Genomic DNA, 24,816 nt, shown 5'->3' on the forward strand with positions numbered 1-24,816 from the left:
TGTAATAGTACTTTCTTTGACGATATTGGAATCTTTTTGTAAAGCTTACGTTAATTTAAAGCTTTTTTTTCTTTTTTGTGTCGGATAATTAATTTCTTTCAATTCAAGTTTCGTATTTTTTTAATAATAAAATTCTTTATAATTTCTTTTTTTCTTTTTTGTGTCGAATAATTATTTTCTTTCAATTCAAATTCCGTATTCTTTATAATAATAATATTCTTTATAATAGTCTTAAAATATAATATTTTATAAATCTTACATTAGGTGTTTCCAGCTTTCCATAGGATGTTGTGATGCGCTCCGGGGTTGTCCTTTTCTTTAACAGTACTGAGGTCCCTCGGCGGTTAAAAATCCCACGTTGTGCGTTGTAGCCGCTCGTTAGCACAGTATTTATTGTATTTTCCGTTTTTACACACTTGTTTTTGTTTTTAACTCACGGAGCCTTACTTTTTTATTTGCAGGCTTTTCTTTTTTTATTCACAATCACTACCGTTCGCCACTCGCGAAGCCTTACTTTTTGGTTTTCAGGCAATTACCACTTACGCGCGCTGGTCCCTGCTCAGGCGCCAGTTAAAAAACGTTTAGTTATTTTTACCAAAAAAAATGTTTTCTGGGAGCTATGCTCCTTTATTGAATTCCACTTAAGAACTAAAATTTACAATTAATTATACTTAACTCTAGACCTATGTTTGCCGCTGCAACGGGTACGGAGTTTGCTGACACTGCGCTTCCCACAGGTTGGCACTTCGCTGACGCAGCGCTTCCCACAGGTTGCCACTACACGTGTCGCACTCTCAGCGATTTAGTGGTGTCATATTATATTACTTCGTATCATATGATATTAATGCATCATATGATACTTTTTGAATGTATGGGGTGCTAACTTATATTCGCGTGTAGTAGTGTGTGGTGTCTTCATATGTGGATCGCGTTAGTGTGGTGTGTTGTCGTGTTGTTTTTCAGTGTCGGGTGTACAAAAGGAAAAGCTAACTCATCTAGCCAAAATTAATTAATTTTATTTCAGATTATATATATTTTTTGCCTTAATTGCAGGTTAGAACTACTTAACATAACTATGTATGTATGCTATTAAGAAAAGTAGCGATCGCAATAGCTATAAAAAATCACTGTAATTTAAAAATTGCCATCGCTCTTTTCACTGAAACTAAAAAATCGCTACTTTCTCCCGAAATCTAACGTCGACTCATCAGATGTTGTTATCATTCACGACTCCGCACCACATAGCAGGACGGAAATAATTAGTGACTTATTATTAGTCAACAGTACCTTTAAAATCGTCGAAGATGTGGTATGTGTCGATTTTATTCATGGGTCTTCAAAGGTTTGACAATCAGTTTGCCGACGGTGGACTTTATTCTTTCACACTGCACCTTCGATGTGATGTTGTGGAGGCTTATCCCACGATAGTTGGCGAAGATTGTAGGGTCACCCATTTTGTGGATTGGGCAAAGTGCACTTAAATTCCAATCGTCAGGCATGCTTTCGTATTTCCACCATATTTTACAATGAAGCTGATGCATGCTCTTTATCAGTTCTTCGCCGCTGTATTTGAATGGCTCGGCCGGCAATCAGTTGGTAATTGCTATTTGAACTACTTCTTGGCCGGGCAATTGAAAATCTGTTCCATCGTCACCGACTGAAGAATCGGGTTCACCATCTCCAGGTGTTATGCGGTGTTGGTATCTATCTAACATCGCTCATGTTGTGGTCGACCGCGACATTGCAATATAAGCTTTTCGCTTTGTCTCCACTGCCACATTATAGTCCTCATCGTACCAGCTGTTTTTTCGACATTGAGCTTGAAATGCTATGTCACTGTTCCCTTATACCTAGTTGCTGATGAGTACTCTCAGAGGATGTCTGTTGTGATTGTAGCTTCGCAACGTCTAATATTTCTTGTATTTTCTGATGTAGGTTTTTTGCTACACAAAGGTGGGTGCGTACTTTGGCTGAAACAAGATAGTGGTCTGAGTAGATGTTAGGAACGTACGCATGTCTCAAAAACTGGAAACGTGTTTTCCGTCTATCACAACATGATCGATCTGGTTGGATGGCTTAATGAATTTTCCTATGCAGGAATCTAGTACTACAGATAATTATATTTCGGGCCGAAGTCGATCAGCCGCAACCCATTTGGGGATGTTTCTTCGTGGACGCTGAATTTACCGACTGTTGTGCAAAAGATACCTTCTTTGCACAGCCTGGCGTTAAAGTCACCAAGCACGCTTTCGATATCGTGGCGGAAGAAACTCTCATAGGTGCGCTCCAAGCGCTCATATAAGTAATCTTTGATCACGTCGCCCTTCTGTTCCATCGATGCGTGGGTGCAAGTCAGCAGTATGTTGAAGAATTTCGCTTTAATGCGGATTGTGGCTAGACGTTCACTGACAGAGGTGAACGTCGGTACTCGGCGATGGAGTCTCTGTCTCCCCACAAATTCCACACCGAGTTTGCGCTCCTTTATATGGCTAATGTAGTAAATGCCTCAAGGACCTAATCGCCTCACTCCTTGTCCCATCCATCGCATTTCTTGGACGGCAGTGATGTCAGCCATCACTCGAATGAGGTCATCAATCAGCTGGGCAGCGGCACCTTCCCAATTAAGGTACCGGATATGCCCTCAAATCGCAATCCTTAAAACGTTTGCCATGGTCGTCATCCGAGGCAGTTGGAAATTTTTGATTGGGTGCGGTTTTACGTGGCGGGTCCCAAACTTAGCGCACATCCCTGAGGAAGGCTTGACTCTTGAGCCATATGTAAAAGAATCGTTTCTGGCCATTTCTAAGTGAATTTCGATCAGAAAACTTTCTTCTGCATGTGTCTCCATCTTCCTCTTCCTTTTATTGTATATAATAGCGATAGATGTGTGAAGTAGACGTGTTTTTTTGTGTTCTTCAAATTACTGAGTATACTTCTAGTAGTTTATTGAGGAAAAATAGTTTTTTTGTTTGAGACATTCAGGGAAATTGAACCACCTATGCGGACAGCAGGCCTAAAGGAAAAGATAAGTACACTTCGATTTATAATAATACATGATCATTCGCACTTACCTTTTGTGTATGCGCCAATTTGTAAAAATAAATACAGTTTTTGTCCCTACACTTGATTGTGTTTTTTCATTATTCTGCCGTTTATTTATTTGTGATCGATCAGCTGCTCCCTTTGTCGTGTTTTCGTTTTGCTTTTGGTTTGTGCATTGCCAACCATTGAATCTCAAGTATCAGCTGTTCACTTTTTCTTTTGGTTTTCGCATTGCCAAATATTTTAGTTTTAAGTTATCCGTGCACATCGACGGGTGTTCCCAAACTATATTTTCGCTGAGGTATGGCTTCTGAAGATAGTATTAGGCGAACACCGGATAATCCTTACCGAAGAATTTCCAAAATAATGAGAACGCCACCTAATAGTAAAAATTAGGAGTCCGCAGCTGCTGGACCAAATAAGAAATGTGATTCTGCCGATCAAGTGAGCAAGGAGGGTAAGCTTGAGGAATTACGAAACGAAGAAACGCATTTTAGCAAACTGAGCAAAAAAAATTAAAGAGTTGGAGAGCATAATGGCTGGTCAAAATGGGATTAACCAAGTTATGTGCGAACTTGTGAGCAATATAGTGACATTACACGCCAAATCGGAAAAAGTCGAAAATCCATCAGGAAGAGTTTTGTTTTTTTATATTGAAACGTAATAAACGACGCAACTAGTGATAAATGTAAACTAACAAGCAATATTTTTCTCAATTTATGAAGTAAAACAATAAAATCTGTAATAACAATCTTTTCTTTTTCAAACTAAATTTAACAATTAAATATAATGATATTTGTTATTTTCTTAGATTCTTAATAGATCATGAAAGGTTGTTCTTTTCAGTCTGCGCCTGCTATTTCTAGTCTCTCCTAGTTGTCGGGCTTCACTCTTTACATGATTTTTTTAACCTTTTTAAATGTTTTGATGCTGTTTCGCGAATGACTTCCCGAACCATTTTTAAATGAAGATCACGATGCAGATCCAAATTGCGTATGTACCACTGAGCATTTACCATTTTACGCAGAACTTTGGTTTGAAATCTTTGCACAGCTTCGATGTAAGTATTACGGGCCAGCGCATCCCCATAGTTGAATTCCATATGCCCAAATAGGTTTCAAAGTTTGATTGTAGGCTAGGATTTTATTTGATGAGGGCGATTTTTTGCCGATCAACCAGTTTATTTGTGGAATTTTAGTTTTAGTTCTCAAACTTTTTTTGTATATGCTCCTTCCAATTCAACTTTACATCCAACGTCATACCAAGATATTTCACCGAGGTGGAGTACGGGATTACTTCTGTTTAAATGAGTTAAGCATCCACCCCCTCTACTCGGTAAAACTGGCGCATCCTAGTGCTACAGTGCAATTCACCACAGCTGATGACACTTCAACGCAACTCACCACACCTGTGCTCCTATCCATTAAACGAAAAGGATGGACATCGGGATGGGACTTACAATTCGTTTTAAACCATTCGAGCAACACATTCGCTTCGCCACTGCGCCGCGTCAACGTTTTGCACCTCTAACGCGATTTTCCAGTTCGACGGCATCTCGTTCGCCAGCATCGGAAGATATTACTCCGAATTGAAGTCCCACCGCTTATCTCGCCGATATTTATAATAAATAGCTTTATAAAATATACATTTATGTTATAAATAAAAGTTAAATGGCTTGTGCATTTTAGATCCGTACGCATTTTTATTTACTAAAGTGAAAGTGATTAGTATGTTTGTTTGCAAATTTGGCAGCAAATTGTTCATGGTCCTTCGAGCCTCAAAGACAGGCACTATAAATTAACATCCACATATTATACATATGTATGTACACGAAACATAAATTTAGCAGTGCAGTGACACCAAAAATAAAACACATACATATGTATACACATATATAAATTTATACCTAATGCTACATATTTGCGCACATAACAAAAAGTGTGGTGATGAGAAAACAAAAAAACAAACTTATAAAAGTGCAGTAAAACAGTGCGGTAAACAAAACAAAGCAAATTAAAATATATTTATACATTATGTAATACAAAAATTACAAAAAAGGTGAAGTGACAAACACAAAAACAAATTACAAAGAAAATCAAAGCAAAAACCAAATAAAACATAAATCGGGCGCGAAATGGAAAGGCACCTAAACAACAAAGCATAAAAACGGATCAAATGGGCGCGAATAATTAAAACAAATATACAAACAAACAACAGCACAGGGAGGTAGCCAGCTGGAATACAGCACGGAGAACAAAACGCAGAACACAGGCAACACATACACCCTACAAAATACTTATACCATACAGAGTACCAAGTGAGAGTATTATGTACTTTATTTATTTGATATATGCCTACAGCTTATAAAATTTTACCAAACACGGCAAAAGCCGAAATATTGTTTAAAATAATAGATGTATATATCGAGATATGCAAGTGTAAAAATATAGAAGCTTACTTTTGCGTACTTAAAACATACCAGATTTCCAAAAGTAAAGAAAAATTCAAATATTTACTTGTTGAAAAGTCCCGGCAGTACCCTTTATGCTTAATAAAGTAATAAGCAGGACTGCTATATAAGAGCACAAAAGAGAATAACTTTTTTCAATTCCGTTTCGCACATTCCTTCTATTGAAAAATATACTTTATATACCCTACACTGGGTGCAAAATTATTAATAATATAAATTATAATTAAACTTCAAAGGAAAAGTAATCGTAATTTCCGTAAAGACCTAAACGGAAAAGTAAACTAAACTCACAAAATACGTTTATTGGAACTGATAATTCGGGTGGTGGAGCACGGTGCTCGCTCGTTCCGTTGATGTGGTTGGCCGTGGGGAAACGGTCGGTGCAAATTTATTCCACAAAAGTTAAATAAAAACCAAAAAGTTCCATATAATACATGTATTTAAATATAATATAATTGGACAAACACTTACCACGTCTGTATAGCTGTACGGTCGCAAAAGGAGAGAGCGCGCGCAATTTTTATACTCTCGCAACAAAGTTGCTAAGGAGAGTATTATAGTTCTGTTCACATAACGGTTGTTTGTAAGTCCTAAAACTAAAAGAGTCAGATATAGGGTTATATATACCAAAGTGATCAGGGTGACGAGTAGAGTTGAAATCCGGATGTCTGTCTGTCCGTCCGTCCGTCTGTCCGTCCGTCTGTCCGCCCGTCCGTGCAAGCTGTAACTTGAGTAAAAATTGAGATATCTTGATGAAACTTGGTACACGTATTTCTTGGCTCCATAAGAAGATTAAGTTCGAAGATGGGCAAAATCGGCCCACTGCCACGCCCACAAAATGGCGAAAACTGAAAACCTATAAAGTGTCATAACTAAGCCATAAATAAAGATATTAAAGTGAAATTTGGCACAAAGGATCGCGTTAGGGAGGGGCATATTTGGACGTAATTTTTTTTTGGAAAAGTGGGCGTGGCCCCGCCCCCTACTAAGTTTTTTTGTACATATCTCGGAAACTACTACAGCTATGTCAACCAAACTCTATAGAGTCGTTTCCTTCAGGCATTTCCATATACAGTTCAAAAATGGAAGAAATCGGATAATAACCACGCCCACCTCCCATACAAAGGTTATGTTGAAAATCACTAAAAGTGCGTTAACCCACAAACAAAACACGTCAGAAACACAAAATTTTACGGAAGAAATTGCAGAAGGAAGCTGCACCCAGGCGTTTTTTAAAAATTGAAAATGGGCGTGGCCTCGCCCACTTATGGACCAAAAACCATATCTCAGGAACTACTCTACCGATTTCAATGAAATTCGGTATATAATATTTTCTTAACACCCTGATGACATGTACAAAGTATAGGTGAAATCGGTTCACAACCACGCCTTCTTCCAATATAACGCTATTTTGAATTCCATCTGATGCCTTTTCTGTATAATACGAGTACATACATTAGGAACCAATGATGATAGCGGAATAAAACTTTACAAAAATACGGTATTTGAAAAATATGTAAATGACGTATAATGAAATCTCGATTATCACTTTATCATGCGAGAGTATAAAATGTTCGGTGACACCCGAACTTAGCCCTTCCTTACTTGTTTTAGTTAGTGTTTAGTTGCGCGCGAATTGAAACTTCGAAAAAGAAGAAAAGAAATGATTGCTCTGCCGATACAGACGTGGCAAAAGAAATTGGGCGGGGGCGGCGTCAACATTCTCCGCGCCTTGCAGTATTACTGCAAATGCAGTTTACAATAAATTACTTAAAGCTAACTTAACTAACTGGCTCCTGCACTTCCTCTTCTATATCCCAGTGTCGTATTTTGGGTGAAGAGTTGTCCCACTGCCGCTGGTTGTAACTCTGGCAACATGAGCCGGTAGTAAACATCCACTCCCAATATTACATCGACTGGCGCTGCCCTGTTGGAATGGTCTTATAAGGTCTCTATATTGGCGTCGGCGTTATGAACCTGGTTGCAGTTCGAACTCTTATTAAAGCGGTTTGTGACAGCGCAAGTCTTTGTTGCCAAGTTTGTGTTGCATGCCTGTCCTTTATGATACGGCGTGCATCGGCTTGACGACGAACGTCTCTTCCACGCCTTCGTTTTGGATGGGGTGGCCGACGAGACGAATGGAGTCTGGTTCGGTCCGGACAATGTCGCTGAGACGAATTGAGTCTCAGTCGATCGTTGCCATGCCGCCAATCCGAAATGAAGTTACCAGCATGCCGAAGTCGGCGAGACGACTCGAGTCTGGCTCGATCTTGGGCGTGTGGTATGCGGGAGAGGCATCGTTGGTCAGAGCTTTGCGGATGCTTGACTGTTGACATCGGTGGACATGGTTGAATACGTCGGGCCGATTGCCAATGAATTCTCTTCCATTTCTATTGTTGTGCGTGTAGCGTTACGGCTGAAGTCGACATCCGTTCGACTTTAGATTGTGGCGATGCTTCCTCTTCATCTTCTCGTATTTCTTTGCAGCTGATACATGCTGTGCGTTATTTGTGCATGCTGTGACAATTGTATATTGTCATTTGTGGTGGTCGTACTTTGTTTGCTCGTTGACGACGCTGAGGATTATGCATGTGTTAGTGATTGGGGTTCCTCTTGTTTCACCGGTGGTTTTTTCTGGTGTTTTTTGAGCACCTGTATGAGTTCGCCCTTGACATTGAGTCGAATCTCTTCAGGTACACGTTTGATCTCCTCGTATAGTGAGAGCAAGAAGAGCTTGTCGGGATCACGATTCTTCCGTCTTTTTGCTTTTGCGGATTCTCGTTTCATTGCGGCTGCAGCATGTTGTTGGCGGCACAACAGATGCGAGTGCAGGCCGCCGTGGAATGCCCGCAGGTGTGGCATCGGATTGTGTTGTTGTGTCGAACTGATACCTGGTCACCGTTGTGCGATTGCATCCCAACGCCGGGTGCTCGAAATGCGCCACCATGTGTATAGGTGTGATTCGATGAGCCGGGCACATCATTTGTTTTGCCATCATTGCTGGCATGATCCTGTTGTTGCTGTTGATGCTGCTGATGTTGTTGCTGCTGTATAGATATAAAATTGGTATTATTTTTACTACAAATATGGTTTTGAGTTTGTTGTCGAGTTATTATTGAATTTTTCCCGTCACCTTTATCATTTATCTTCGTTTCTTCGAGGGGAACGGAACCTGTTATAATCCAACCGAACACCGTACGTTGTGCAGCGATGGATCCGAAATTTTTCGATTTTAGCCCATTTAGTATAATTTTCGGGTAAAGATCTGCTCCGATCAACAAGTCAACCTTTTGACTCGTATAGAAATTATTATCCACTAAGGGGATATTGGGTAACCATTTTAAAATTGAAGAGTTAATTGACCTGGATGGAAGCAGTCCATTCAATTTTGGCAGTACCAACGCTTCCGCTTTTAGTTTTAAACTTTTGTTACGGGGCGAGCCAATTGTGTTCGAGTATACCGACTGAACTCGTCCTGATACGGTATTATTCAATCCTGAAACTCGGGTGCTGACCTTTTTGCTTGTCAGATTTAAGCGTTTTTGTAGACTTTTGCTTACGAAGGTTCCTTCAGATCCCGAATCAATCAGGGCTCTGACAGTGAAGGTGCCCTCGTTGTGACATATGGTCCCCATGGCCGTACCTAAGAGCATGCTTTGACTGGTAGGCACATTTGAAATATTGGCCTTAATAGAGGCCACATGAGATTTAGTAGAAATCTCAGTAGTGTTTGTGCTGTCAGATATCTGAGCTATATCCTCACTCTGATCCCGGTGAATCAAAGAGTGATGTCTTTGTTTACATTTATTACAATTAAACAGACTTTTACAATGTTTGACTTCATGTGAGTCCGATAAATAATTTAAGCAGACGTGGAGTCTTCTGACAGCATTTAACCGTGCGTTAGGCTGCATCTCAATAAATCTTTGACAAGTTTTCAAAATGTGTCATTGAGATGAGCACAGTTTACATTTAATATTGTTTGTTTTGGCGCGATGGGAATTGATGGGCTTGCATCCAATCCTTGACTGCAAGGTTGGAATCCGATCTTCACCATCAGCCGACTTAATCTTGGGTTGAGTACCCAAATCGCCTTTGAGGTTTGATATTTTCTCAAGCGTTTTAACCCGTTTAGTTAAAAACTTGTCTAACTCAACCCATTTTGGGATCTCTGCATCCGAATCCAGAGATTGTTCCCAAAGCGACAGTATATAATCCGGCAGTCGGATAGAACACAAATACGTAAGCTATCTATATATATGCCATGTATTTGTAAAGCTGAAATGCAGCTATTTATCTCCCGCTGTAAATTTCTGAGTTCGGTCTCAGATTCTGAAGAAATGTGCGGAAGCTTGAATAATAAATTTAATTGTGCGTTTACAAGCACTCGCTTGTTTTCATACCTACACAACAAATTATTCCAAGCCAATGCGAATCCGTCAATCGTCAGTGGCGCTTTCGAAACAATAGCTTTTGCTTCACCTCGCGTTTTCTGATTCAGATGGAATAACTTTTCGACTGGAGATAGCCTTGGGTTATTCCCATAAATGGCGGCAAATAAATCCCTAAATGAGGGCCATTGTAAAACATCGCCATGAAATATTTCGGTATCACATGGCGGTAAGTTAATGGTATACCTCACGGGTTCTACCGTTTGTTGTAACCGTTCAGGTTGAATCACCGTTGAATTTGAAGTTGGGCTTTGGTTGAAAGCCGTGAAGTTGTGCATGTGTTCGCCCATCAAGGCCGCGCAACACACATAAGCGTGGTAACTGCTTGAATATTTAAGCTTAATGTCGTCAATTGAGCTTGTGTCGGAAGGATCCACTTTTGGCAAACACAACTTGTATTCTGACTTTACCTCTGCCCACAGAGATTTCAGTTCAGCTTGCTGTACCTCAAGAGAGTAGGCACTTTGGTTATTTGCTGTTAGAGTAAAGGACTCCTCAAACTCCAGTAGAGCGTCTGCAGCTGTGATAAATGCTCTGATGGCTTCCATTGTGCTCGAAAATTGAACTGGAACTGCAAAAATGTTGCACAAAATCGGATCTAAAACTTTGAAATTAAAATTTAAAAAATATTTGCAAATATGTTGCAAAAAGTTCAAAAGTTATAGAACCAATCACGGACAAACTACAAATTAGTAGTGCGTTGTTTCTTAGTGAAGCGTGAATATTCGAAGGCACAAAAAAACATTAATAAATTTAAAACTATTTTCGCAAAGTATTTTTCGAATTTAATTAGAATGAGCTTGCTGGGTAATCGGCCCAATGCACTTGTACTTGCACTTGCAAATTTAGTGAAGTATTTCCTCAAAGTATTTTTCCAAAATTTAAATTGCTGGGTAATCGGCCCAATGCACTTGCAAGCCTAGTCTCTAAATATGTGTGTACGCAAACAAAATTGCTTTGTGCTTAATTGCCTTATTAAAATCCAAATACAAATACAGACAAAAATTCACAAGCACTTCACTTTCACTTTTGTTCACTGGGTTATTAAATTTAACACTAAACTATTTGTTTGTTGCTGTCCTTCTGGGATGGCTGCTGCGCTGCTTTGCCTTTGCTGCTTTCCCTTTGCTGCTCTGCCGGTGCTGCTCTCCCTTTGTTGCTTAGCCTTAGCTATTTGGCTTTCTTGCTGTCGCTCACTTCACTTTTTCTAATTTCTCACTTCACTTGTAAATTTGTAATTTTGTTTTTTTTTTTTTTTTTTGTTTGCACTCGCGAAACTGCAGCTGCGTTATTGCTGCTTGCCTTTATTGCTATTAGAGCAATATATGGAAAGGCAGAGTTGAGCGACTAGACTCAAATTAACCACAAAAAACCGAGAGAGATTGTTGACGCTTCAGACGAGGTTCGTGCGTCCAAGAAATTTATACAGTAGAATCGCGAAAAAGTTAACCAAAATGTACGAAGGGTATTTTACTTTTCCGAAATATTAACTTTTCCAAAGGGGCTTCGATTTTGAAAAAAAAAACACGGAAATAAACATAATTTTGGTGATATAATACGTTCAACATAAACTTAGATTTAGTTTGTACTTTTTCACATTATACATATAAGGGCTGGTTTAAAGAAGCGGTCGAGACTTGTTTGTTTCTTTTCTTTTGTGTAATAGCTCCTGACAATTTTCGTACGCATATTAATAAGATGTGATATCTGATTTGCATCATTATTGTTTTCATACCACTTTATCAAGGTATTGATGCATTCAACTGCTTCGGAAAAACTGACTTTCTGTTGTTGCATATCTTCCTCGACAACTGGTTCTTCATCTTCATTGTTAGACACTTCGAAATCTTCATCATCTTCCGTATTTTGATCGTCGTTCCAATTTTCGATGTCTTCACTGCTGACGTTAACACCACCCACCTTGGACAATAACGATGGTACCTCTCGATGTGTATCATCGTGAGAACTATTTGATCTAATCAATGTAAGCAATGGAATTTCGTCTTCGCTGTCGTATTGATCATCGTCCCACTGTTTTATATTTTTCTAAGCTTTTATAAGCACAGCTCTTGGCAATTCATCCCATGCTAATTTAAGCAGCAAGATGGCATCACGAATTGAATGCCCTTTCAAAATATTCTCAACCGGAATGTGTTCTTGTGCTACAATGTTCCATAACAGTTTAGCCCGGTATTCTAACTTGACTAGTCTTATGGGATTTTGATCCATGAGCTGCAAAACAGCTGTCACGTTAGGTGGTAAAAGCATTGCCGCAATGTTTCCATCATCTGACTGTAACTTGTCAATTGGCTTATGTGCAGTACAGTTGTCAATCAGCAATAATGCCCTTGGTGGTAAATTATTTTCAGCAGAAAATTTGCGAACCTGACAAATATTTTGGCACACTTAAAAATTTTAAAGGATAGAAAAAATAAATTTACCTGCTTAATAAAGGAATGATGGAACCAGCGGAAGAATAGCTCTGAATTCATCCAAGACTTTTGCGAGTTAGCATATTCCAATGGGTTTTCAAACCCCTTGAAGCAACAGGGGTTTGCGGATTTACCAATTATCAATGGTTTCAACTTATGCGTTCGCACACAACATAAATGTGATTCTATCCTTTGCTATTTTTCGGCCAGGTGCCGTCTTTTCGTTTGCCGCGACAAATGTTTTATCGGGCAGGAAACGATAAAATAATCCAGATTCATTTGCGTTATAAAGCTGCATGTCCGAAATTTCTATTTCATTCATTTTTGCCCGGAAATTATGAATGAACGGTGTTATTCCTGACTTGTCCCTTGAGAGGCTTTCCCCACAAATTTTTAAGTGGCGAATACCGAATCTTTTCTTGAAATTTGCAAGCCATCCATCACTTTGAAATTGTTTTCCTGTGTGCAATTTGGCAAATTCGAGCTTGGCTCTTGCCTTTAAAATTGGACCACTCATTGCACAATTACGCTGTCTTTGGCATAAGAACCATTTATACAACCTTGCCTCAAGAACGGGATATTCCGATTTATGTAAACTTTTCTTGGTTGCAACTTCATGTGTGTTTGCCACTGCCTCCAAAATTTCATGACGTTTTTTCTTTATTTTTGAGATGGCCGCCTTAGATACATTATAATCCAACGCCAATCGATTTCCATGAATAACTTCATCGAGTTTTCTTAAAATCTCAGCTTTTTGATGCAAATTTAATCTGATTTGCAATGATTTTCTCTGCTTTGTTGGCATTTTTTAACACACTAACCATAAACAACTCGCAAGTTTAAACGCTCATGACACACTACGTATATATGTACCTCGCGATACCGACTATAATTTTTACATAGAAATTCGGGGAATACATAGCAATGAGGGGAATAACCGAGCTTGTTTTTCTTGCCAAACAAACGGTTGGGCTTGAAAAAATAGAAAAGCTCAAAAAAGTTAACCCAAAGTTAACTTTTTAGAGCAGTACGTGGACGCTCAAAATCGGTAAACTTAGCCGAAGGTTTAACTTTCTCGCGAGTTAACTTTTGCGCGATTCTACTGTAATTTTATTCGTATAACAGTGTGTGTGGTTTTTTTTTTTTTACAAAGTGAAATATTCAGTGCATTTGCCAGGTGTATTTGTTGCTGTACTTAAATGAAGTACAATACTACCTGCAATCTTGTGCGTTGATTTTGTGGGTAGAGTGCCAAAAATAAGTTTTGGTCTCCACTTCACACAGCACAATGGGTTTTGTACATAAATGATGCACAAATTAACCAATCTATTGCCTTTAAGCTTGCAGAGCACAAATCCAAAATATGTTTGGATGTAACTTGCGTGTTGCTAAATTGGGCAAATTATGCACTTTCACTTTAAATAAAAATCAACTTGTTACCTGTTATCCGGCTCGAAGGACCAATGATAATTCGGGTGGTGGAGCACGGTGCTCGCTCGTTCCGTTGATGTGGTTTACCGTGTGGAAACGGTCGGCGCAAATTTATTCCACAAAAGTTAAAAAAAAACCAAAAAGTTTCATATAATACATGTATTTAAATATAATATAATTGGACAAACACTTACCACGTCTGTATAGCTGTACGGTCGCAAAAGGAGAGAGCGCGCGCAATTTTTTTAGTTAGTGTTTAGTTGCGCGCGAATTGAAACTTCGAAAAAGAAGAAAAGAAATGATTGCTCTGCCGATACAGACGTGGCAAAATAAATTGGGCGGGGGCGGCGTTAACAGGAATGAAAACAAAAAAAATCAGTTTCAAAAAATACACATAAGTTTGTGAACACAACATACAAAAAGCTCGGATAGCAACAATTATTAATGTGAAAAATATACATTGAAGCAACGTATAAAAAATATATTAAAACATACATACATATATATCTTTTCAAAGTCCACATTGGCATCTATCCGACAATACCTCTTGTTCTTTGGCAAACAAAAACAAGCAGGATTGCTTGCAAAAAGCAAATTGATCTCTTCAACGAGCTCTCAGTTGCACAAAACATAAGTACATACAAGCCAAGTATTAGGGTGTCCATATATACCGACATATGTATATTAATTTTCAAAAAACATTGCAAAAATGGTTAATGACGACACAAATCAAAATACACCTGGAGCTACACGCTCAAAACAGGTTGCTAGATTTATATCAGAAAGAGACAGTTTAGCAAGATACTGCACTAGATTTGCCTCTTCACCGATTCACGAAAACTGTAACGAAGCTTTTTTCTGCCCCTGCTTCTTACAAGTATAAATTGCTGAGGTATACTCGTCGTGTCCAGGGTTCGTTACAATAAATTTGTAGATACTGGGGCTCCTCTGCGAATCGTACTTTATTTCATTCAACTTAAATTAAAATGTAAAATGTAACATACATATATTAATCTATGTTACAGAATAGTCTTCTGCGTTGTACTGTCGTCGCCCGGGGACGACGCTGTCAGGGTAACGGTTCTGTGTGGCCCGTTAGGGCAATACCGTTTCCCGCTCTGTTGCGCTTCTGGGCGCTAGACGGCTTACTGCCCTGTTCCGCGACGATCACACGCGGCTACTTCTGCCGGCACTCGCGTTGGCTTCGCTGGCACTATCCTCTGATGTACGTTGACGCTTCCGTGTAGCCTTCCTTGCGTACACGTTGACACTCCTCTGTTACGACGACTGCGCCCGGCTATTTCTGCCAGCGCTCCTGTAAACTTCGACGACGATGTCCTGGCTTATATGTACGTTGACGCTCGTGTGCTACGACGACTACACTCGGCTACTTCTGCCGGCGGTCGTGTAGGCTTCGATGACGCTGTCCTGATGTACACGTTAGCACCCGCGTGCTACGACGACTACGTCCGGCTACTTCTGCCGACGCTCGTGTAGGCTTCAATAACGCTGCATTGTTATACCCGTTTACGCTCCTCTGCTACGCTGGAGAGGTCCTTTTAATTACTTTGCCGCGTAAAGATCCCGGATCACGGAAGACTGCGTTAGCGACCGCGATGTTAAAGGTTGAGTTGGTCAGAGGATAAACTCACTACCAAGCTCACCCTTAACAGACGGCGTTCACAAGCCAGGGTACCAAGACTAGCCAGAGGATAAACTCACCGCGTAGTCTGATGCCAAGCGTGCGTACGCTGTCACAGTCCCGTGCTGACTGACTGATCATCCATCACCTAACTCCCCAACAAGCCTGTGCTGCGTGCTAAACATTCGCAACATGTTGCGTTGGGATGGCGTATGTTGCTGGCAATGGCGTGGTTTTACCGCTGCGTATGTATGCTTGTTGTTGTTTTGTCTACTTGTCTGATTTCTCCGTCTCCGTGGTATCCCGTTGTATTGCTTGCGTGGCGTGATTTTACTGCTGCGTATGCGTTGTTGTTGTCATTTCATCTGCATGTCTGGTTTCTCGATCTTCTTGTGTTTCTAGAAGTGGCGTGGTTTTCCCGTTGTGTTATGAACAATAGGGTGTGCCTTTATGGGTTGTGTGGGCTAAATTCTGTATAGATATTTAGTTCTCACAAAACTCGGAATCGTTATTAGAAATAAAAAGTCAAAATCTGAAAAATTTTTGTACTCGCCTCCAAGCGGCTCATGACGCCATTGTAGTTTCTGACGATTCAGATCTACCATTCAATTTTAAATTATCTGCTTACGCCATATACGAAAACTGCTTAGACCAGTACGAAGAAACAAAAGCTATGATCTTCGATCAATTAAAGCTCATTAATGCAATTGCACCTACTCCCCACAGTAGAGTAGAGCTGCCACAAGTAGACAGTCAGAAGGCAAGTTCAGGCATCCACCTCGAGGTGCCCGCATGTGACACAGAAACCTTTTACGGAGGTTATGAGGAATAACCGCCTTCCGGGACTTGTTCACGGCCGTGTACATTAGCCATCCTAAATTATCACATGCGCAAAAATTGTATCATCTCAGATACAAAACTAAAGGTCAACCAGGCGAAGTAGTCAAACAGTTCGCATTAAATGCGAATTTCAATTTGGCTTTGGAAGTTCTAAAAGCTAGATACGAAAACGAAAGAATACTGGTCGATAAACAAGTAACGACACTAATGAACTTGCCAAAAATTAAGAAAGGAACAAGTGTAGAATTCATCAAACTAGAATCCACTAATTGTCGGTCGGTCCTATCGACACTAAATATCCCCACAGACAGCTGGGACCCTATTCTGGTAAATATATCCACCGCCGCATTACCAGAAAAATCGTTACTTCTATGGGAGCAATCGCTCTCTTCACGAAAAAAGTGCCCAACGTGGCAACAAATGAAAGATTTTCGCACCACCCAATATGAAATTGCGGAAAGGTTAGAAGAAAAAATAAACAAAACTAAGAACAAACACGACCAAAATAGAAGCTTAAATAGACCCCAAGTAAGTAACAAAAACAATTTAAACAAAAACTTTCACAAAACACAATCGTTCACATCCGAACAAAAAAAACATACGTCATGCGAACTATGTAGAAGAGGGCATAAACTTAAAACTTGCGAGAAGTTTAAAAAATTAAACATTAACGAAAGGAACAACTTTGTCAGATCAAAAAGACTCTGTACAAACTGCTTGTCCCATACACATAATCTGAAAAATTGCAAAAGCAAATTTAACTGCTTATATTGTCATAAAAGACATCATACAATGCTTCATTACAGCACATATCCCATCGCACCTCAAAGAAGCGCATATACAAAAAGAACCACGGGTTTAATTACAAAAGCAAATCCCGAAAACCAAAATACTAAAAATTGCCAAGAAACACCATGCTGTTCAAAGGCACAAAAATCTCAAACGCTGCACAGCGAAACACAAAATGGACTGGTTACAGAACTGGTCACCACCATACCAACTCAACTTGAGTATAATAAAAACAAATACCTTAATTCACAATTAAGTGAAATGCAAACGTTAAGAAACTTCCAATAACAAACAAAACTATAAAAGATCAGTATTGTGAGCACTTCTCTAAAGCCACAACTACTCGATCAAATAATGGCCGGTACGTCGTGCGACTGCCACTAGAGCCACAATTTCCCAATAATCCACAAAATTGGGATAAAAAACAAATTCAGAGTTACCTCTGACAGTCCAAATTAATTAAAGCACATACAACTTTTCGGCCCCGCAGGATGGCTTTCGCCAATAATGAAAAAAAAAAAATTCTGTACAAATCCTAGAGCGGTGGCGGGCTACTAAACGCCAAATTAGTGCATACATACTACAACATAAAATACACAGTTGCATCAAAAAGTCGAAAAATCGACATTTTCATTAATTTTCAAAAATAAATAAAATCTCAAAAAGAAGTTAAGGGATCACCATACTCCCAATGCGATAAAGTGACGCACCTACACTTACAAAAAGCAAAGGTCGCTCTTATCGCATCTATGCAAGCCCTCCTCATATGGGTGAGTTAGGGAAATCGGCTCTACACAGCATTAATTATGATTAATGAAGATTTTTCTACTCTATGAACCGAAGCCGTTCTCCATTCACGGCCACGCTCTCGCAACTCTACTAGCAGTACGCCGAAATACATGCAATAGCATATATATATATAAAACTAGGCAAAATATTCGCTCAGGGGGCCCAGGATGTTTAAATGAGTTAAGCATCCACCCCCTCTACCCGGTAAAACTGGCGCATCCTAATGCTACAGTGCAATTCACCACAGCTGATGACACTTCAACGCAACTCACCACACCTGTGCTCCTACCCACTAAACAAAAAGGATGGACATCGGGATGGGACTTACAATTCGTTTTAAGCCATTTGAGCAACACATTAGCTTCGACACTGCGCCGCGTCAACGGTTTGCACCTCTAACGCGATTTTCCAGTTCCACGGCATCTCGTTCGCCAGCATCGGGAGATATTACTCCGAATTGAAGTACCGCCGCTTATCTCGCCGATATTTATAATAAATAACTTTATAAAATATACATTTATGTTATAAATAAAAGTTAAATGGTTTGTGCATTTTAGATCCGTACGCATTTTTATTTACTAAAGTGAAAGTGATTAGTATGTTTGTTTGCAAATTTGGCAGCAAATTGTTCAATTTCATTTCCAATATGTAAGGGGATAACACTTTTGTTAGTGAAGTTTATATGGATAGACTTCAACTCGTTTAATGTAATGTACGTAGGCATGCCGCTAGTAAACAAAATGTATAACAGTAGTCCCAGGACACTTCCTTGGGGTACACCTGTTTGATTCTGAAGTAGCGGTTGCTCAGGTAAGAGTCAATTAGATCGGTTAGATACTGTGGAAAGTGAAGTCTTAATTTGTGAAGTAAGCCATGGTGCCATACTCTATCAAACGTTTTGGATACGTCAAGAAAAACAGCTGCGCAATTGTGTTTTTTTCCATCGCATCTTCGATTGTGGTATATTGAGATCTAAATCGAAATTGATGAATGGGTATAAGTCCCTTTTCTTCAATTATGTTCTGAAGTCTTCTTATGACTACAGCTTCAAGTAGTTTAGACAAAATAGGCAACAGCGAAATTGGACGAGGCTTCATGTGCGCTTTTGCCTGGTTTTTGTACCATAATGATTTCAGATACTTTCTATGACAGTGGGACGTATCTGAGATTTAAGTAAACGTTTATTATCATCGTAAGCTTTGCTATTGGTTTTTGGCGTTAGATTTTTTAGTACATCAGCAGTCACCAAGTCGAAGCCGGGAGCCTTTTTTGGTTTAAATCTACTTTTAATAACATTTTCTACTTATTTATTTGTTGCTGATTGGATTTCACCCAGGTATTGCGATTCTTCCAGCGGTAGAGTACCATTGAACGCAAAAGGACTAAATGTTTTAGTTAGTTTCTCTTCCGCTTTTTCTTCGTCGCTTCTGGCCCAGGATCCGTTTGGCTTTCTGAGGGGTGCATACGACAATATCGGTTTCCTTGCATTTTTTACAGCTTTCCAAAGGGAATAAGTTTTTTTGTTTAGGAACAGGAGTACTTTTCCAAGCCGATTCCTGAATAGCTTTCGTAAATGTATGAACTTCATCTTCTAAGATATCTTGGGTTGTTATATTTGCTTCAAAATCAATATTTTTGTCGAGCATAACTTTGAAATACTCCCAGTCCGTATGTCTATTAGAGAGATAAGGTGGTATGTCGATTTCTCGTAGATGGCCATTTAAGATTAGATATACTGGCGAGTGGTCCGAAATTAAGGCCAATCCATGTTCCATGGTAATGAATTTCGTAGATGTTTGTCAAGTGATGAAAAAGTCGATCAGGTCAGGTAGTTTTCTTGTGTCGGAAGGCCAGTAAGTCAGCTTGCCAGTACACATAAAGTCGAGAAGAGTGATGATAGAAAATCCCTATTGGCAATTATGGTAAAGTGGACCAGCAAAAATAAATCAAAAGAATACAACGACTCTTCAAAACGCAAAGGAAAGATGGGTAGACATTGTTAAAAAGAAGAAGCCGATGGGAAAAAATTGGAACAAAACCAGATGTCATTATTATTATGTTTACGGTTGTACTCAGTATATTGTTAAACACAATTAAATTTAAAAGAAGATCTGTTTTATGCTGAATACACTTGGTTTTTTTTTAATAAGTTTTATTTGAATAAGCAATTTTATATTTCATAAATTTATTTAATATGAATATCGATGGTTGAGGCCGCGACACTCACATTCCGGGGGCGATTTGTCGGTGCTGGCGAACAAGTTGACGTGGATCGTGGTTGACTTGTATGATTAGGGCAGAGTAGCGTGAGGTGTATAAGCGAAAGTAAAACGATTGTGGCTGGGCGGCTTTTTTTTGAACGAATTGTTGATGTATTAATGAGCGAACTGCAGCTGACGAATTGAAGAGCTTTCCGGTTGTCGATTCCTTTTGTGAGTTGGGTTGCGTACGAGTGTGGTGTGTTGTAATGTCATCAGCTGTGGTGAATTAAGCTGTCGCATTAGGATGCGCTAGTTTTACCGAGTAGAGGGGGTGGATGCTTAACTCATTTAAACATCCTGAGCCCCCTGGACGAATATTTTGCCTAGTTTTGATGCATGTAATTCGGCTTCCTGTTGGTGGAGTAACCGAGGCCGCAGAATATTATCCGTAAGAAGCGATTTTGGTTTTAATAGCCAATTGTATTTTGTGTAAATATTCGTTCTTAAGGTAATAATTTATTTTGCGTGCTTTGACGACTTATTGTATTATTAGACCAAAAAAGTTGTTTGCTTTTATTAATTTTATTAGCTGTTTACAATTTATTATTTATCGGTTTGGCATACCGGTAGTTTATTATATGCCTTGTCTGTATTATCGGCAATGTTTGGACTTTATTTATTATCGGCTTATGAAAGATAGTAACTCCACGCCTGGCTCAGATATGGCCAGAATGGGTACTCCTTAGCCCTGGAGTTAGGACTGTGACAATAGAGGGATCTTTCGAGGGAGTGGCCGTGAGTAGGGAACGACTTCGATTCGTGTAGTAGATATTTTTGTATACATAATTTGAAGATTTGTATAGCAGATTTCCATAACCCACCCATATGAGATATGTGCGATAAGAGCGAGCTTTGCCTTTTGTAAGTAGGTGCGTCACTGTATCGCATTGGGAGTATGAGGATCCCTTCCTTTTGAGATTTTGTTTATTTTTGTAAATTTATGAAAAGTGTCGATTTTTGACTTTTTGATACAATTTTTTATATTTCATGTTTTAGTGCGTATGAACTAATTTGGCGTTGAGTAGCCGGCCACGGCTTAAGGATTTCTTCAGGATTATGTTTTTTTTTTATTATTGACGTAAGCCATCCTGCGGGGTCGAAAAGTAGCATATATTTGAGTTTTTAATATTGTTAGACTGGATTCTGACTTTGTTTGTTCTGTCAGTTCGTGGAGTGTTGGAACACGGTGGCTTAAGTGGTAGTCGTACGACGTACCGGCCATTATTTGATCGAGTAGTTGTGGCTTTCGAGAAGCCCTTACTATACTGATCTTCTGGAATTTTGTTTAATATTGGGGGAAGTTTCCCTATATCTTGAAATTTCCTTAATTGTGAATTAAGATATGGATTTTGTTGTTTCTCAACTTGAGTTGTCATGGTGATAATTGGCTCTGCAATTAGTCCACTTTGTGTTTCGCTGTGCAGCGTTTTGGCTTTTTGTGCCTTTGAGCAACATGGCGTCTCTTGGCAATTTTTAAAATTTTGGATTTCGGGATTTGCTTTTGCTAAACCCATGGTTCCTTTTGTGTAAGCGCTTCTTTGGCGTAAGTTAGGATATAAGCTGTAATGAAGCATTGTATGATGTCTTTTATGACAATATAAGCAGTTAAATTTGCTTTTGCAATTTTTAAGATTATGTGTATGGGACAAGAAGTTTGTACAGAGCCTTTTTGATCTGACAAAGTTTTAATTTTAATTTTTTAAACTTCTCGCAAGTTTTTAGTTTATGCCCTCTTTTACATAGTTCGCATGACATTTGCTTTTTTTGTTTAAATTGTTTTTGCTTCTAACTTGAGGTCTATTTAAGCTTCTATTTTGGTCGTGTTTAATGGTCTTAATTTTGATTATTTTTTCTTCTAACCTTTCCGCAATTTCTTATAGGGTGGTGAGAAAATCTTTCATTTGACGACTTTTCTGGTAATGCGGCGGTGCAAATGTTTACCAGAATTGGGTCCCAGCTGTCTGTGGGAATATTTAGTGTCGATAGAATCCACAAACAATTTGAAATAGTGGATTCTAGTTTGATGAATTCTACACTTGTTCCTTTCTTAATTTTTGGAAAGTTCATTAGGGTCGTTACTTGCTTATCGACCAGTATTCTGTCGTTTTCATATCTAACTTTTAGAGCTTCCCAAGCCAAATTAAAATTGTCGTCATTTAATGCGAACTGTTTGACTATTTCGCCTGCTTGACCTTTAGTTTTGTATCTGAGGTGATACAATTTTTGCGCATGTGATAATTGAGGATGGTTTATGTACACGGCCGTGAACATGTCCCGGAAGGACGGCCATTCTTCATAACCTCCGTTAAAGGTTTCTATGTCACATATGGGCACCTCGAGGTGGATGCCTGAACTTGCTTTTTGACTGTCTATTAGTGGCAGCTCTACTCTACTGTGGGGAGTAGGTGCAATTGCATTAATGAGCTTTAATTGATTAATTGGAGATCATAGCTTTTGTTTCGTCGTACTGGTCCAAGCAGTTTTCGTAAATATCGTAAGCAGATGATTTAAAATCTTGTGGTAGACCGAAATATGGTTATCTGTAGTACTAGATTCCAGCATAAGAAGATTCATCAAGCTACCTGGCTGTCTCCGGATCATGTTGTGATAGATGGAAGACACGTCTCCAGTGTTTTAGATGTGCGTGCGCTCCGAGGTCCTAACATCGACTCGGACCACTATCTTGTTGCAGCTAAGATTCGCACTCGCCTCTGTGCAGCAAAAAACGCACGCCAACAAACACAAGGAAGGTTCGACGTCGAAAAGCTGCAATCACAACAGACTGCCGAACGATTTTCTACTCGGCTTGCACTCCTGCTCTCTGAGAGCACTAGTCAACAACTCGGTATAGGGGAACTGTGGGACGGTATTTCAAGTTCGTACACTCGTTACGTACAGCTGCAACCGAAACCATTGGTTTTCGGAAAGAGCAAAAGAACAGCTGGTACGACGAGGAGTGCCGTGTCACAGCGGAGAGAAAACAGGCTGCCTACCTCGCAACGTTACGATCGACCACTACACGTGCGGGATGGGATAGATACCGAGAGTTGAAGAGGGAAGCGAGACGCATTTGCAGACAGAAGAAGAAGGAGGCCGAAATGCGTGAGTACGAAGAGCTTGATAAGCTGGCTGACAGGGGCAATGCTCGAAAATTCTACGAAAAAATGCGGCTGCTTACAGAAGGTTTCAAGACCGGAGCATACTCTTGTAGAACCCCCAAAGGTGATCTAGTCACTGATGCCCAGAGCATACTTAAATTATGGAGGGAACACTTCTCCAGCCTGCTGAATGGCAGTGAACGCACAACACCAGGAGAAGGAGAACCCGATTCCCCAATCGATGACGATGGAGCAGACGTTCCATTACCCGACCATGAAGAAGTTCGAATAGCAATTGCCCGCCTGAAGAACAACAAAGCGGCAGGGGCCGACGGACTACCGGCCGAGCTATTCAAACACGGCGGCGAAGAACTAATAGGGAGCATGCATCAGCTTCTTTGTAAAATATGGTCGGACGAGAGCATGCCCAACGATTGGAATTTAAGTGTGCTATGCCCAATCCATAAAAAAGGAGACCCCACAATCTGCGCCAACTACCGTGGGATTAGCCTCCTCAACATCACATATAAGGTTCTATCGAGCGTATTGTGTGAAAGATTAAAGCCCACCGTCAACAAACTGATTGGACCTTATCAGTGTGGCTTTAGACCTGGCAAATCAACAACCGACCAGATATTCACCATGCGCCAAATCTTGGAAAAGACCCGTGAAAGGAGAATCGACACACACCACCTCTTCGTCGATTTCAAAGCTGCTTTCGACAGCACGAAAAGGAGCTGCCTTTATGCCGCGATGTCTGAATTTGGTATCCCCGCAAAACTAATACGGCTGTGTAAACTGACGTTGAACAACACGAAAAGCTCCGTCAGGATCGGGAAGGACCTCTCCGAGCCGTTCGATACCAAACGAGGTTTCAGACAAGGCGACTCCCTATCGTGCGACTTCTTCAACCTGCTCCTGGAGAAAATAGTTCGAGCTGCAGAACTAAACAGAGAAGGTACCATCTTCTATAAGAGTGTACAGCTGTTGGCGTATGCCGACGATATTGATATCATCGGCCTCAACACCCGCGCCGTTAGTTCTGCTTTTTCTAGGCTGGACAAGGAAGCACAGAAAATGGGTCTGGTAGTGAACGAGGGCAAAACGAAATATCTCCTGTCGTCAAACAAACAGTCGTCGCACTCGCGACTTGGCTCTCACGTCACTGTTGACAGTCATAACTTTGAAGTCGTAGATAATTTCGTCTATCTTGGAACCAGCGTAAACACCACCAACAATATCAGCCTGGAAATCCAACGCAGGATTGCTCTTGCCAACAGGTGCTACTTCGGACTGAGTAGGCAATTGAAAAGTAAAGTCCTCTCTCGACGAACAAAAGCTAAACTCTATAAGTCGCTCATAATTCCCGTCCTGCTATATGATGCAGAGGCTTGGGCGATGACAGCAACCGATGAGTCGACGTTACGAGTTTTCGAGAGAAAAATTCTGCGAAAGATTTATGGTCCTTTGCGCATTGGCCACGGCGAATATCGCATCCGAACGAACGATGAGCTGTACGAGATATATGACGACATTGACATAGTTCAGCGAATTAAAAGACAGCGGCTACG

The 24,816-nt window shown here is 40.0% G+C and overlaps 1 protein-coding gene and 1 pseudogene across 1 annotated transcript; both read right to left on the reverse strand.

The window, feature by feature from the left end:
• Positions 1-11,496: 11,496 nt before the first annotated feature.
• On the reverse strand, positions 11,497-12,006 carry LOC120780426 (the record flags this gene model as incomplete). The annotated part of the gene is made up of 1 exon (XM_040112703.1): positions 11,497-12,006. A coding segment is annotated over one exon (450 nt), but the record flags the coding sequence as incomplete, so codon positions are not given.
• LOC120780504 lies at positions 11,975-13,264 on the reverse strand (annotated as a pseudogene).
• Between the last annotated feature and the right edge of the window lie 11,552 nt (positions 13,265-24,816).

This window comes from Bactrocera tryoni, unplaced genomic scaffold (assembly GCF_016617805.1).
Source record: "Bactrocera tryoni isolate S06 unplaced genomic scaffold, CSIRO_BtryS06_freeze2 scaffold_25, whole genome shotgun sequence".
In the NCBI taxonomy this organism is placed as follows: domain Eukaryota; kingdom Metazoa; phylum Arthropoda; class Insecta; order Diptera; family Tephritidae; genus Bactrocera; species Bactrocera tryoni.